Source organism: Pseudorca crassidens, chromosome 6 (assembly GCF_039906515.1).
Source record: "Pseudorca crassidens isolate mPseCra1 chromosome 6, mPseCra1.hap1, whole genome shotgun sequence".
NCBI lineage: Eukaryota > Metazoa > Chordata > Mammalia > Artiodactyla > Delphinidae > Pseudorca > Pseudorca crassidens.
This window is the reverse complement of record NC_090301.1, coordinates 15647457-15662500: the sequence shown is the minus strand read 5'-3', so window position 1 is coordinate 15662500 and position 15044 is coordinate 15647457. Positions and strand designations below refer to the sequence as shown.

General features: G+C 43.6%; 1 protein-coding gene across 18 annotated transcripts in view; it reads left to right on the top strand.

Moving 5' to 3' along the window:
- Positions 1 to 15044, top strand: part of SGPP2 (sphingosine-1-phosphate phosphatase 2) — a 133035-nt gene that overhangs the window by 40689 nt on the left and 77302 nt on the right. For all 18 annotated transcript variants that reach the window (XR_010944230.1, XR_010944222.1, XR_010944216.1 and 15 more), the window contains exon 2: positions 5936 to 6094. Coding sequence is in view for 1 of the 18 variants with exons in the window: in XM_067740434.1 (XP_067596535.1) it covers positions 5936 to 6094 (159 nt within the window). In the remaining 17 variants the exon portion in view is untranslated. The remainder of the gene's footprint in view (positions 1 to 5935; positions 6095 to 15044) is intronic.

Here is a 15044-nt window from a genome sequence, read left to right as displayed (position 1 = left end):
CTGCAGAGCCAGAGAACCTTGTTTCCACGCCAGGATTCTGATGGTGGTGCAAGAGCCCTTTTTAGGGAAATGAGGTTTCTTTTTCTGTACCGTGATGGTCTGAGAGGTTAGGAATGCTTCTCAAGCTTCATGACTCCTTAACTAATTTTGGACTTGTCATCCAGGAATTTATGCAGACCCTACCCGGATGAAGGCAGGGAGCCTGGGATGGCTTCTTTCTTTTGGCGGCGTCAGTTGGTTGTTTGATCCGCTGCTAATTCATCGGGACGCCTCTTCCTCGTGGCCTTCCCGTTAGTACTTTCTGTGGTTGAGGGGTGTGCTTGGGCTCAGTTCCTGCATGCGGACCACTGTGGGATCCTCCGTAGAATTCACTAACTGTTCCCTTCTGGTTTGTCACCAGCATTTTTACTTGTTGCTTTTTTAAAAAATTTATTTTATTTTTTTAACATCTTTATTGGAGTATAATTGCTTTACAATGGTGTGTTAGTTTCTGCTTTACAATACCTGTTGCTTTGATCACATTATCTTACTCTCTTAAAACTCCCGTTGGGGCTTCCTCTAACACTGAGAATTAAACTTGAGAGCCTTCCTTTTGGGTTTAAAAACGCTTCACTGGGGTGTCCTTGTTCCTTGCTACTCAAAGTATGGTCCATGGGGGGGCAATCTGGCAGCATATGCATCACCTGGGAGCCCATTAGCAATTAAGACCCTGTCGCAGGTGAACTGCATCAAAATCTGCATTTTTAACAAGATCCAGGTGAGTTGCATGTGTGTTATAATTGAGAAGTGCTTTATGGGAAACCCTCACTGCCAGCATCGTCATTCACAGCCAAGAGCTAGGTCTTTGTGAGACGTTTCTCCGCCAGGCTTTGACCAGAACGCCTTGCACACACCAGCAACAACCTCTGATTTAATCTTCCCAGCGTTCTCATGTGGTATGTACTGTTATTATTCCCATTTGCAGAAGGGGAATCTGAAGCCCCAGGAGGTCAAGTCATTGGTGTGAGATTATTCAGGTAGTGAGTGTTGGAACAGCCTGGATTTAATCTGAGACACTTTGCGTCCAGAGTTTGTGGACACAAAGTTTGTCCACCAGCTCTGCAGCCTCCCCTCTTCCTGGGCTCTTTTCTCCAGGCCACTTTACTCTGGACCCACTTGCCTCTTATCGGTCTGTAAAACTTCTCTGAAGCAAAGCCACAGTGAATGAAATGCTGCTGTTTGGTGTGATCTATAAAAGCCTTGAGTCCTAAAGTTTAAGACTGTGCTGTACCCTGTATAGATTTGATCTCTCTCAGCCACAGAGAATGAGCTCCTTCTACTGATTCCAATTAACATGGCTGCTGGGAGCCTTAGCTACTACCCTCCCCGATGTGAATTCCTTCCGGCTGTGTTGAGATAGAGTGGTATCTCCAACTTGACCTTTGGAAGAATACTTGCATTTACAGTTCTAATCTTAAAAAAATGGAGATAAGTAACTTGACCTTGCAGTGACATTGGTCCAGAGTTTATCGAGTCCTTTAAAGACCTCAAAGTCAGAATGCCTATAGCCTGTGTTCTCAAGGCCAAGGGTTAGTTACAGAAAGGTGGTATGTGAGGTGGAGTACAGATGAAGGTCAGTGGTTTCCAAACTGATTACGGAACTGCTCTGAGGGGATATTCCAGAGAAAAGCTTGGGGGTTGGGATGGGGGTGTGCCTGGCCTGAAATAGGGGTTCCCTGGGACCCTCCTCACTTTCGACCAATTGGTTTCAAACTTTTTAGTACTAGGTCCTGTGGTAACATTCTGTTTAATGGGCCTTTCCCTACTTAAATTTTCTTTTTGTATATTAAAAGCCAACTGAACTAATCCTACTCCATCATTTGCAGCTGAGGCCGCTGAGGTTCAGAAAGGCGAATTGACTTCCCCAAGGTCACACATTGTTTTGGCTAAAAGCTATTTCTTTTTTTTTTTTTTTTTTGTCGGTACGCGGGCCTCTCACCACCGTGGCCTCTCCCGTTGCGGAGGACAGGCTCCGGACGCGCAGGCTCAGCGGCCATGGCACACGGGCCCAACCGCTCTGCGGCATGTGGGATCTTCCCGTACCGGGGCACGAACTCGTGTCCCCTGCATTGGCAGGCGGACTCCCAACCACTGCGCCACCAGGGAAGCCTTCTTTTTTTTTTCTTTTCATAAATTTAATTTTTCGACTGCGTTGGGTCTTCGTTGCTGTGCGTGGGCTTTCTCTAGTTGTGGTGAGCGGGGGTTACACTTCGTTGAGGTGCGCAGGCTTTTCATTGTGGTGGCTTCTCTTGTTGCGGAGCACTGGCTCTAGGTGCGTGGGCTTCAGTAGTTGTGGCTCGTGGGCTGTAGAGCGCAGGCTCAGTAGTTGTGGTGCACAGGGATTAGTTGCTCCGCGGCATGTGGGATTTTCCCAGGCCAGGGCTCAAACCCGCGTCCCTTGCATTGGCAGGTGGATTCTTAACCACTGCGCCACCAGGGAAGTCCTAAAAGCTATTTCTTGTACTCCTCCTCTGACAGCTCGAAAGCTGGGTCAGCTACCAAGTGTGCTAGGCATTGGTGTCTTTTCTGTCTGGGTCTGCCCTTATTCCAGCCAGTGGTGCTGACCTGGCCATATTTCCTTTGCATTTAGGACTCCTCTGTGTGCACTTGGAAAACTAAACACTGTTCAGGTGTTTCGGGGCAGACCTAAGTCAAGGAGTCATACATTCTCAGCGTTCTTTGTCTTCATCTTGCGGTAAATCTGTACTGCTCCCTTTCGGTCATGACTTAGTTATGCATTGAAGGCAGCCTTGCAGAGAACAGGGAATACTCTTGTATCTGCACAATAGAGCAGCTGTTCTCCCACCCAAACCTTAAGTTACCGAAAACCCCATTTTAGGAGAATGTGCATTTGAGAAATTTGTGACCAAAAGGGAAAGATGGCATTGGGAGACTGAGATCATATTTTTTATCCCCACCTCAAAACCATTTTCCTTTTTCACTTTCAAGAAAAGAAACCAGGAAATCAAACAGACAAATGAGAATATCAGTGACATTTTGCAGTTAGTAATAATGGCTATCTGGGTAATTTCCATCTTATCATCCCTTGTTTACCAGAAATTTCTTTGGCTTTGAGGCAGGTGATTGGTATACTAAGAGGTATTTTATTTCTAAAAGTAGCGCCTCTCCACTCACCTGAATGCTTTTCCTGATCTTTTGTCTAAAAATTAGCTGCTAATCACTGACTCCTGAGTCTGTGCTGCAGAAACACGGCTCCACTGCCTGGGATGTCAGCTCCTTGGGCACGACCAGTTCTACAGAATGTATTGATGGATGTTTTTGTTCCGGGATTTGGTTTCCCGTCTCTGTTTTATCTCCTCTTCTCTCTGCCATTCACTTTACCTGCCATTTCTATTTCTAACCCCGGTTTCTTTTCCCTCTAACTGTTCCCGATGCGACCAACACATACCCTGAAACTGAAATTCTTATTTACAAAGATACATTGAAGCGATACCCACTGAGATTTCCCACAAGGGGAACTTAGATTATTGTCCTGAAAAGACAAGTACTTAACTACTTTATTTACAGTACATATAATTCTGAAGAATTTGGAAGAAAATATTGGCTCTCAACCTATTTAATTACATATACAGAGATGTTATCTAAAAGCTCCTTTGGCTGCCCTATACACGTTGATATTTTTAACTTCACCTTTGCTTTTTGTTTCTAAAGATTTAGAGAATATTTAGCTCTCTACTCAAAAAGAAAGAGCGTTCCTAAAAATTAAAGAAAGAGAGTTCCTAAGAGAATGTAAAAGGCATCCCTAAAGATATTAGTAATCTGTAACACAAAAGCAGTTTGCTGTCATCCATGCCAGTTTTTCCGATTATTTACTAGGATGAAAATATTGAACTTGGTCTCAGTTAAGTTTCTAGGGTAGAGAATGGTTGTTGCTGGATATTTATAATGTCATATAACACTTGGGTACCATGAAATGACACGAGGGAGGGGTTTGACCCTTGTCAAAGTTTGGCAAAAGTTTTCCTCATAAAGCTTAAAAGCAGGACAGATTACCAAGTGTACCTGACAGCTGGTGCCTTAAAATAACGAATTTTTACGTAAAAAAGGTCGCTTCACAGGATTTGCCCCAAGGTCGAGCCTGTTGGATGTATGTTTATAAAACAGAATCTGCAGAGATTAGTCCTCGCATTAGATAATGAGACACAGGGAGAAGGAGGGAGGGAGGAGTTTGTCATTTATTCATTCAGTCCCTTGACCTTGTTTTGCACATCTAACCATAGGATCTCGGCAGAGAGGTAGAACTATACCCTTCCTTGTTTAATTCATTTTGTGCATTATTGTCTTTCCACTTGACGATGGATCCGTTCTTTCTCCTTTGAATTCACTTAGAAGTAACGTTCATCCCGGTAGAGAGATGAACTTCTGGCTTACGTTGTATGCTCACTCTGACTAGCATCTTCCTCCCAGGGAGTGCCATGCACTGCTCGGCTTGAGGCTGAATTTTTGAACTTAACCGTGACTGGTTTACACGAATCCAGATATGCCTCTGGAGCCGAGGGCAGTGTCGACACAAGTCTTTTTCTTTTTTCCTTCCTGCCTACTACCAGGATAACAGGATGGAGAAGGATGATAGAAAATGGGAGTGCATTTTTAGCAGGCCCGTGCCCACTTGCTGTGTTTCTTGCACTATCACTGTAGTGGGCCGACTTGACGAATCCCATTTAAAAGGTAAATTACAAACATTTAACTGCAAGCGATTTTTCTAAAGCCTTCATGTTAGTTAATCTCTTGTTGCTGCAACAAATTACCACGAACTTAGTGGCTTAAAACAACACGTGTTTATTCTGTGGATGCGAAATATATGGTCAGAAGTCCAAAATGGTTCTCATCTGGCTGAAATCAAGGTACCAGCAGAGCTGTGTTCCTTCTGGAGCCTCAAGGAGAGGATCCTTTTCCTCACTTTTTCCGGCTTCTAGAGGCGCCGGCATCCCTTGACTCATGGCTCCTTCATCTTCAAATCACTTTCTGCCTCTTGACTCTTCCACCTCCTTCTATTAGTTAAAGATCTTTGTGATTCCATTGAAGCCACCTACATAACCCAGGGTAACCCCTCAGTCTCGAAATCATTAATCACATCTGCAGAGCCCCTTTGGCCGTGTAAGGTAACATCTTCGCAGATTCTAAGGATTAGGAGGTAGACATATTTGGGGACATCCTCCTGCCTACCACACTCATAGACCCACACAGTGTGCTAGCAGAGTTCACCTCCCGTGAGTTTCTAGCCCTCTGTGGACACAGGAGAAAGGTTTGGGGTTTTTTGTGTGTCTTTCCCTGATATTTCTGTCTTGGGTGTTACTAATTTAATTTTATGAAGAATTAACATCTGTGTTTGTGTAGGCACCTGGGGGTTGATAGATGTTCAGTAACACTGTAGGCTGCTAGTACTGATACTGTAATTACACAAGGGGAGAGGAGGTAGCACCTTGGCAATTGAAACCCTGTGAATCGTAGGTAGAGGGGTTTTTTGTTTTGTTTTTGTTTGGGGGTTTTGGGGGCCACATCTTGGGGCACGTGGGATCTTAGTTCCCCCGACTAGGGATGGAACCAACACCCCCTGCAGTAGAAGCAAGGAGTCTTTGGACGGCCAAGGAAGTCCCTAGGTAGAGGTTCTTATTTTTTTAATTTATTTTTACATATTTATTTATTTATTTGGCTTCGCTGGGTCTTAGTTGCGGCATGGGGGACTGTTTCATTTGCAGCATGCATGCGGGATCTAGTTCCCTGACTAGGAATCAAACCCAGGTCCCCCTGCATTGAGAGCATGGAGTCTTAACCACTGGACCACCAGGGAATTCCTTAGATAGAGGTTTTTAAAACTTGCCTTATAGTGACCTGTTCAATGAACTCACAGAGTCTTCTAACTTTTGTCTTTCAGGCTTATGTACAGAAGTACATTGTGAAGAATTATTTCTACTATTACCTATTCAGATTTTCAGCCGCTTTGGGACAAGAAGTGTTCTACATCACATTCCTTCCGTTCACTCACTGGAATATTGATCCTTATTTGTCCAGAAGACTGACCATAATATGGGTTGTAAGTATTATTATTACTTATGAACCAATATTCTACAACAACTACCTGCTTTGGGATTCAAGTACTCTGCATATATGCTCTTTATTAAAAATCACTTAGAGTTGAATTTTTACCTGGTTTACTTTGGGAAAATGGAAGGAAAGATTTAAAAGCTATGCATGAATAAGACTATGAGAGAGGAAGAGATGATGTGCAGGAAAAGGACCTTTCGGAGAATCCATGAAGGGACATAAAATGCTTCCTCCCAAGAAACCCCATTTAGTAAAATTTGATCAGAAACAAAATAGGAGCTGTTGACTAATAATTCCTAGTGGTATTAAGTGTAACTACCCCGTGTCTATTGGATACACAGAAGCATGTAAGGCAGGGCAACTTCTCTGAGGAAGCTTGTTGTATCATGCGGGCAGCTGGCGTACACACGAAAGCCCAATGATAATTCTGGGTGGAGAGGTGGAGCCCCTTCTGATGTTTTGTTTGGGACCCTATCATTGAACTTTGTTCAGGATCAAATAAGTTCTGATTTTTATTTATTTATTTTTTGCGCCGCATCGGGTCTTAGTTGTGGCACGTGGGGTCTTTGTTGAGGCATGCAGGCTTCTCTCTAGTTGTGACGTGCAGGTTTTCTCTTCTCTGGTTGTGGTGCGCAGGTTCCAGGGCAGGTGAGCTCTGTAGTTTGCGGCATGCAGGCTCTCTAGTTGAGGCGCGAGAGCTTAGTAGTTGTGGTGTGTGGGCTTAGTTGCCCAGTGGCGTGTGGGATCTTAATTCCCCGCCCAGGGATCGAACCCACGTCCCCTGCATTGTAAGGTGGATTCTTTACCACTGGACCACCAGAGAAGTCCCTGATTTTTTTTTTTAAACTGGGGGAGATGGTGGTTATTTGCAAGGCAGCAAGGCCTGCTGCCAGCATCTGGACCCTGGGATCAGGTAGGCCTGGGTTCAAGTGCAGCTCAGCCACTGTGCTTGTCCGTGTGCCCTTGTCCTGAGCCTGTAAGATGGTGTTAATGCACATCTCCCAGAATCATCATGAAGACATATAGGGTATGGCCTGGTGCATGTAAGGACTCTGCAAGTGTCCATAAGCGTGCTAACACGTGGTGATGCGTCCAAGAAGGCAAAAGAGTCTTAAAGATCAACCAATTCTTAGGTCAAAGATGGTTTAGCCGGGAGAGGGGGCTTCAGGGACAAGGTTGCCAGCGCGGCTGTTTCCCTGACTCAAGATTCTGCTCTGAAAACAGCTTCAGAAGTGCCTGGTCAAGAAATATTTTAGATTCCACATATAAGTGATATCATATGATATGTGTCTTTCACATTCTGACTGACTTCAACTTAGTATGATAATCTCCAGCTGCATCAATGTTGCTGCAAATGGCGTTATTTCATTCTTTTTCATGGCTGAGTGGTATTCCATTGTATATATGTACCACATCTTCTTTATGCATGAACCTCTCTACGAAACAGAAACAGACTGGCAGACATAGAGAACGGACTTGTGATTGCCAGTGTGGAGGGCAGGGAGCAGAGGGAAGGACTGGGAGTTTGGAATTAACAGATATAAACTAGTATATACAGGATGGATAAACAGCAAGGTCCTACTGTATAGTACAGGGAACTGTATTCAACATCCTGTGAGAAACCATAATGGAAAAGAATATGAAAAAGAATATGTGTATAACTGCATCACTTTGCTCTACAGTAGAAATTCTAACACAACATTGTAAATCAACTCTACTTCAGTTAAAAAAAAAAGTGCCTGTCATATCTAAAGAAGCTGGGGTTCTCGGGCTGCTCTGCTCTTAGAAGCCGTGGCTGCACCCCTGGTGCTTTTATTTTTCTCATTTGTAGAACAAGTGAGAGGGGCCTTGATCAGGAGACATAAGTGCAGATATCTTAAAAGGCAGGGCAGAGGAATAAAGCAGTGAAGTGCTGGGTGGGGCACCTGGGGCATTGGGAGTGGCTACCCCTTACCTCCACCTGTGTCTGAGAGAGGAAAGACAGGCTGGTGTGGTCAGATCTCTTTTTCATGTGAAATCTTTAAATGTAGGGCTTACATTTTTAAAAGCTCTATATGCCAACTGAACAAAGAATCCTTGAAGTCTAAACTTCCGAGGCTTGGTTTGAAGCCTCTGGCCTTGAAGAACAGCTAAGGTCCCTCGGGCTTATGGTTAAGATTATTTGGCCCCGAATTCTTCCTATTTGCTCCTTTTCTCTCTCAAACTACACGCCACTTTTTCCTTTCTCCATCCCTGTCTCCCTTCCAGCCCTCTTCTGAAATCTAGCTTCTGTCTAAAAGTGTGATCCAACGAGACTCTGCAAAAGCATAGGCATCTTGCAAAAGATGAGCATTAGAGCAGTTGTTCCTCTCCCTCTGGAAGCGGCTTCCATTCCTGCAGAGTGGTGATGTCCACGGGAGGAGCTGGGGGAGGAGAGACAGGGAGCGGGGTGCAATCCTTCTGTTCTTAGGACGTGAAAATGCACCCAAGACCCGTGGTGCTTGAGCTGCTTTTCCTGTCATTTATTTTCTGAGATACCAAAATATATATATATATATATATATATATCCAACTTTTATGGTTGTCAAGTGGGGCAAATGATGCAAAATACTTCTAGTAACCTGGGAATATCTTATACTGTGTACAGTCAGCTCAAGGCCAATTATCTTGCCCACTGAGGGTGGAAAACTTTTCCTGAGGGGCCGGGAAGATCTTTAGACCTGATGGGAGGCAGTGGTTAGGGGACTCAGATTGTCATTATGGGCTGTTATTTTTCGCTTTGGAGTCCTCATTTCAAAGGGCTCAAAAGATTTTCCATTTGAGGTAGAATTACCAGTCTTTTGTCAGAGAGTGGACAAATAAAGTCTTTACCTGAGAGAGGAAAGAGCAACCTTTGACTATGCAGTTTGTCCTGAGCTTTGGCGATGTGCTATTTGCTTTCAGAAATGGGTGCATGGCCAGGTCCAAAAGGCCCCCATGCAGAGAGGTATGTAATTCGTATCAGTGAAGCAGTGTGTGCATTCCTGGCAGTTCCGGTGGAGGGAATAGTGGCTGGTCCAAGAGGGGGATGGAGGGAGGGAAGGAAGAAGGGGCAGAGGGAGAGAGATAGAGGCTGGGGTGGGTGGGGGAGGGTTCAGAGGTGGGAAGGTGTTTGCTTTGTGCTCTGCTGCGGAGATAAATAATAATGAGAGAGGCTTGGTTTGGCTCCAGTGTTGAAAGTGGGTGGAGGGAAGGAAAATTCCTGATGGTGTTGGCAGTTGGGAGGGAAGGAGGGGTGGAGACGGGTGAGATTCTTTTGGGCAATCAGCTTCCTGCTGAGGCAGCCTGTCTCCTGTAAGGGATATCCCTAAATTAGTGGCTGCCTCTTTAAGGGGTGAGGGTGAAGAAATGTTAATTATATAAGGGGCAGAATTTGAAGTCCCCTAGCTTTAAACATGTTTTCTCACCCATGTTTTCTCACCCAAAATCCTTTGGAAGGCAGCTGTGCCCAAGAGTGCCAAACCTCTTGACAAATTTCATATTAATTCGACAATTGTCATTGGATGAAGTCTCAACAGGTTTTATTGCTTTTAAAAATAATTTTTTATATTAGGGGTGACTCACACTGTCTGAAGTAGCTTAGCAGAATTTATGGTTATATTAACTGTTTTCTCATCACAATCATAATTGTTCCTCTTGTCTGTTGCACCTCCCATTGCTTTTGTTGGCATCTGTGTTCATTGATCTTCATAACAATGGGTTGGTATCATTTTATAGATTGGGATAGTAATACTTCAAATAATAATAAGCCATATTATATGTTGAGGACTTACTATACATGCCACTCAGTGCAATAACGCTTTACATATTTCACCTAATTTAATCCTGCCAGCAGTCCTGAGAAGTGATTATTGCCAGTTTTACAGATTAGGAAACTGACATGTAGAGGGGATCACTTTGGATTAAGTGGGTTTGATCCTGTCCCCTAAGGCCTCTTGTGCTAGAGAGGGCCGCCACTCAGCTTCAGGCGTTAAAATGACTTGCCCAAGGTTCTCTTCCATTGCATATTTGCTATGATTGTATTTCAGGTTTGCCTGTATGGCATTTATTAACTCTATCTACTACTTAAGTGTCTTCTATAGGCCCTTCTTGACAAGTCAAAGGTATCTTATCCCAGAAAAGTTAGATAAGCTTTTTTTTAATTAGCTGAAAAACATCAATGAGGTATTTTCTTCTGTCACTTATCAAGGTTTTTAACCTGTCATTGGATTCAATAGAATCTTCGACCTTGGGACAGAAAAGGCCATGAATGGTTATTCATTAGATGCTCATGAAGAGATGTTACAGATAGTGCTTCACAGGGCATCACTGCCCAACAGGAGTGATTATCTGATCTCCTGGCTTCCACTGTGGTGTGGTGACAGCCCCACCAAAAAAGAAAATAGTACTGCTTGTGTCTTAAAAAGGTTAGAGGCAATTTCATTGAAACTGCATCGTGTTTAGCTTTGTAACAGGCAAAATCTCACTTTTTGCTAAATAAAGTTATTCTCCATTTTGTAAAATAATGCAAATATCGATACCACAACTGGTCCATGGGAGGCTCATCATCTCTATTCTTACGATACTTACATCCTGCCTCTTTTCACAGATCTTGCATGGCATTCAAGATGAGATGCAAGAAAAAATGGGAAATGTAGGTAAAATCAAAATTAGGGGGAATACAGATAGAATAAGAGATGAATGCCTAAAGTTGAGCCATGAATTTGTCTTTCAACTTTGTCTTGACTAATTTAAAATGAAATGACATTATTCGCTAGGGAAGAATAGGCTTATTCCTAAGAGAGGAAACCTCCTGACACATAGTACTGATAGAATCATTAAGGATAGTGATGCGTGTTGCTAAGTTGTATTCCTAGGAATGCTGTTTGCTATCAGTACCCCCGATCAGCTGTGTGAGAGTACTCCTTTTGACTCTTCCTCATAACCTTTGTGTGTTCTCATTTTTTGAATCATTGCTGATTAAACCGATGAAAAATGGTACCTCCATTAATTTTCATATATTTTTAGTGAAAATGAAAATATTTTTCAGACTTTCATCAGCCATTTGTGTTAACTCTTGTGAATTGTCAGTCTGTCTTTTGAGTATATTTTTAAAGGGCTTTAAGGTTTTAATTGCTTTTCAGCAGTTGTTAACGTAAAATATTCAACTATTGATCTTCCATGTCTCAGAGGCCATGTGCCTTTATATATAAGATTTTTAGAAATTTAAGATTTTGAGAAATGGTATGTAAGTTTATGGTATCAGCAATAGTGACCTAAGAAAATCCCTTAAAATTGAATCTCAGTTTATTTTGGGTGTTCACTTTAGTTTTAGGCGCAGACCTCACCACTCCTTGTTGCCCTACCTTTTGTGACCTCCCTGGCCCCTTTAATTTGAATTTGGGACTCCCATCTTCAGGCACTTAATCTTTGGCCTGCAGTTTCCCTGGCCACAAAATAGCTTACTCAGGAGCAACCAGCCCTTAGAAAACCTGATTTTTTTTTTTTTTTTTTTTTGTGGTACGCGGGCCTCTCACTGTTGTGGTCTCTCCGTTGCGGAGCACAGGCTCCGGACGCGCAGGCTCAACAGCCATGGCTCACGGGCCCAGCCGCTCCGCGGCATGTGGGATCTTCCCGGACCGGGGCACGAACCGGTGTCCCTGGATCGTCAGGCGGACTCTCAACCACTGCGCCACCAGGGAAGCCCAGAAAACCTGATTCTTGCTGCCTAAACTCCAGGAAGGTTTCAATTTGTCTTGGAGTTTTTCCTTGTCTTTTTTCCCCATTTGTAAACACTTCTTTTACCTAACACCGAAGGATACATTCTCCACCATTCTAACCCATGTGTGGTTATTTTTAAGTAATGGTCATCCTATGCAAACTTCTTGAGTGTTGAAGATCTGGTTGTTTCTGAGAGTTTCTGGGCAGGGTTAATCTCTCTTCTGATAATTCGTGGGGTTTGTTTGTTTGTTTTTTAAAGTCCCCTCAATCCATTTTAATGTATGGCTTTTGATGATCTCCTTGAATGGAAGCAAGGAGTGTTCATGTCAGGGGAGGGGGGCTGCTTCTACCTCTATCAGCAGCTTTGAGGTTTGGTCAGAGGTTCCTGATCCTGAAATACGATGAAAGGAACATGAGGCTGATGTTTATAGGGTGTTTTTTTGGTTTCCACTCAAACTAGCTCAGGAAAGGGGGATTTGCTGTAAGGTGACAAGGAATCCCATAGGAGCCAGAACCTCACAGGAGCTGATGCCACCGAACAGCTAGGTTTCTGCTACAATTGAGCACTTGCTCCAGGATCTGCTTCTTTACCTCCTGTTGCCAGCTGGTAATTTCCTGTCTTTTAGTTCAGAGTTCCAAGACAGTCTGACCCAGCTCACTGTGTAGCACAACTCCATCCATCTCGGGGTCAGTGCATATGTTGACTGTATTTCGTCCAAGCAGCCGTGTTGGGGGCGGCGATAGACAACTGGGGCACAGAGCCATGGGCCAGGTTGAAACATCAAGAGACTTGGACTATAATCGTAGCAGTGAAACCTTGCTCAAGCCACTTCATGATTCTGGCCTGCGGCATCCCTAGCTTCAAAATGAAAGGACCCAGCTAGAGAATCTTTGGAGGCATATAACATGGTCATGACTCTTCTTTATATGTTCGCTGTGTGACACTTAAGAGATCCATCCATGGCATGGAGTAAGAAGGAAAAGAGTAAATGCTGGGCAGGATAACATTAAAAAAAAAGGCCTGTTATCGCTTTTGCAGACCAAATGCTAATGCGGTTTTACACGTTTTGTGCTGGGAACCCCTCAATATTAGACAGTACATTAGAAATGCATATCAAATCCACTGCTAAATATTTGTTAGGTAGTCTGCTGTTTTGTGTTCAACACGATCAAAGGAACGCTTTAAAAGGAAATGCTGAATTGCTTGGTGACTGTAGATTGCATTTTTATGTACACTCAAAATCCTGGCGATAAGGAAGTCATAACAGCAGAAGATTCCTCTTGGCAGGTCCTTCCGTTCCTACTCTTGCAAGTCAAATTAACTTGTGTTGGAGAGCTTGAGTTTAAATGATGGATTTTACATCTCTCACGTTCTGGTTATTGAAAGCTAGCTAGCTGATATCTACATTATAAAGTGGAACTCAAATTTATATTTAAATTGTGCCTGTGATCTAGTGTCTAACTGCAGCAGAGTCTAGGGTATTTTATAAACAGTTCCATAAATCGGTTAAGAGGTAGCTTTATGATTAACATGTCTAAATGCAGTGGTGTCTCTTTGGATGTGGGCAGGCTGCCATCTGGCTGTGTCACAGGGGAGTCTCTGAGACTGGGTAAGAGAGGAGTGCAAAACAGCCTGCCCCATCCCTGTAATTCACAACCCTTAGACAGGGGTCAATTTTAGTGCCAAAAGATGACTTTTAATGTGATTATCTCCTAATCCTCTGTTTAAACCACTACCACCATTCACTTCAAAAGATCGCCCTGCTTGTTAAGTTGGTTCCTGCTCGAGATTGATGAGTCTTGAGAAGTATTCAACAATGGTCAGATTGTAACCCTCACTAACTTGCACTGAATGAAATGGAATTAGGTGTCAGAGATTCTGCCCAGTTCCTCTGAAGTAGAACCTTGTCATTTAGCCTTAGTTAAATATTAAGTAAATGTCTCTAGGGTGTTTGTTATGCAAACTGTATTGATTTGGTTTTAAAACACAACAAGGAAATGTTTTGGGTTTAGTGTAGCTTTTAAAAAAACAACCACCTTGAAAACTGGACTCAACAGATTTGATCTCTGATTATCACCATCATTACCTGAAAAATGATCTGCCCCTCCCCCCGTTTTTGATGATGACTGGAGAATGTGCCCACAATTTTCCCTAACTCTTCTGCCACCCCACCCTCACTACTGTCCCGATTTTCAACCCCCTAAGACTTGCAATGCTGGTTTTGGGTTTGGTTTGGATTGAGCAGAATTGTAATCCTCCCACATAGAGACCAGCGCCCCTGACTCTCACCCCTGAGCATCACTTCTAAATGCTTCACTTAATTTATCTCAGGATGTGTGATTACTTTCAAGCTTAGCTAGGTATGAGATTGTTTGAGACACCAGGAGCCTGGAGGCAGGATATCTTTAGGATGAAATTAGTTTGAATCTGCGAAGACAATGCAAACAAAAAAAATTAATCATTTCATACAGAGTTTGGATATGCAGTTAGTCTTTCTCCTCTCCCTTTGGTTTTATCGTAGCTTTTAATGTCTTATCAAGAAAAACAAATAGTCTTTGCCAAGTTATATCCAGACCAGAAACCAAGGCACATCCGGCAGGGCAGAGCCTCAGTTCACTTTCTGAACTCAGCTGGAGTCCAGGACCAGGCCTGAGGCTGCCTCCCCAACTGCCTGCAGGCGACTCAGTCTCTAGGGTCTTTACAAAGCACCCTTCTGGACTGGACCTTGTCCCAGATTCTCTCCCATTCATTTGTAAAACAAAGGGAAGGAAAAATGAGCTAATCAATAGGCCACAGGGGCCTTTCTTTCAGAGGAAATTTTCAAATAAAATCTTAACAGTGCTCTGTTTTTTTAACCAATCAATTCCATTTGCAAAGCTGCATTCTTTCTTTTTTTGTTGGTTTTTTTTTTTTTTTTTTTTTTTTGCGATACGAGGGCCTCTCACTGCCACGGCCTCTCCCGTTGCGGAGCACAGGCTCCGGACGCGCAGGCCCAGCGGCCGTGGCCCACGGGCCCAGCCGCTCTGCGGCATGTGGGATCTTCCCGGACCGGGGCACGAACCCGCGTCCCCTGCATCGGCAGGCAGACTCTCAACCACTGCGCCACCAGGGAAGCCCCTTTTTTAAAATAATTAATTAATTAATTAATTTTGGGCTGTGTTGGGTCTTCGTTGCTGCGCTCAGGCTTTCTCTAGTTGCGGTGAGCAGGGGCTACTCTTCA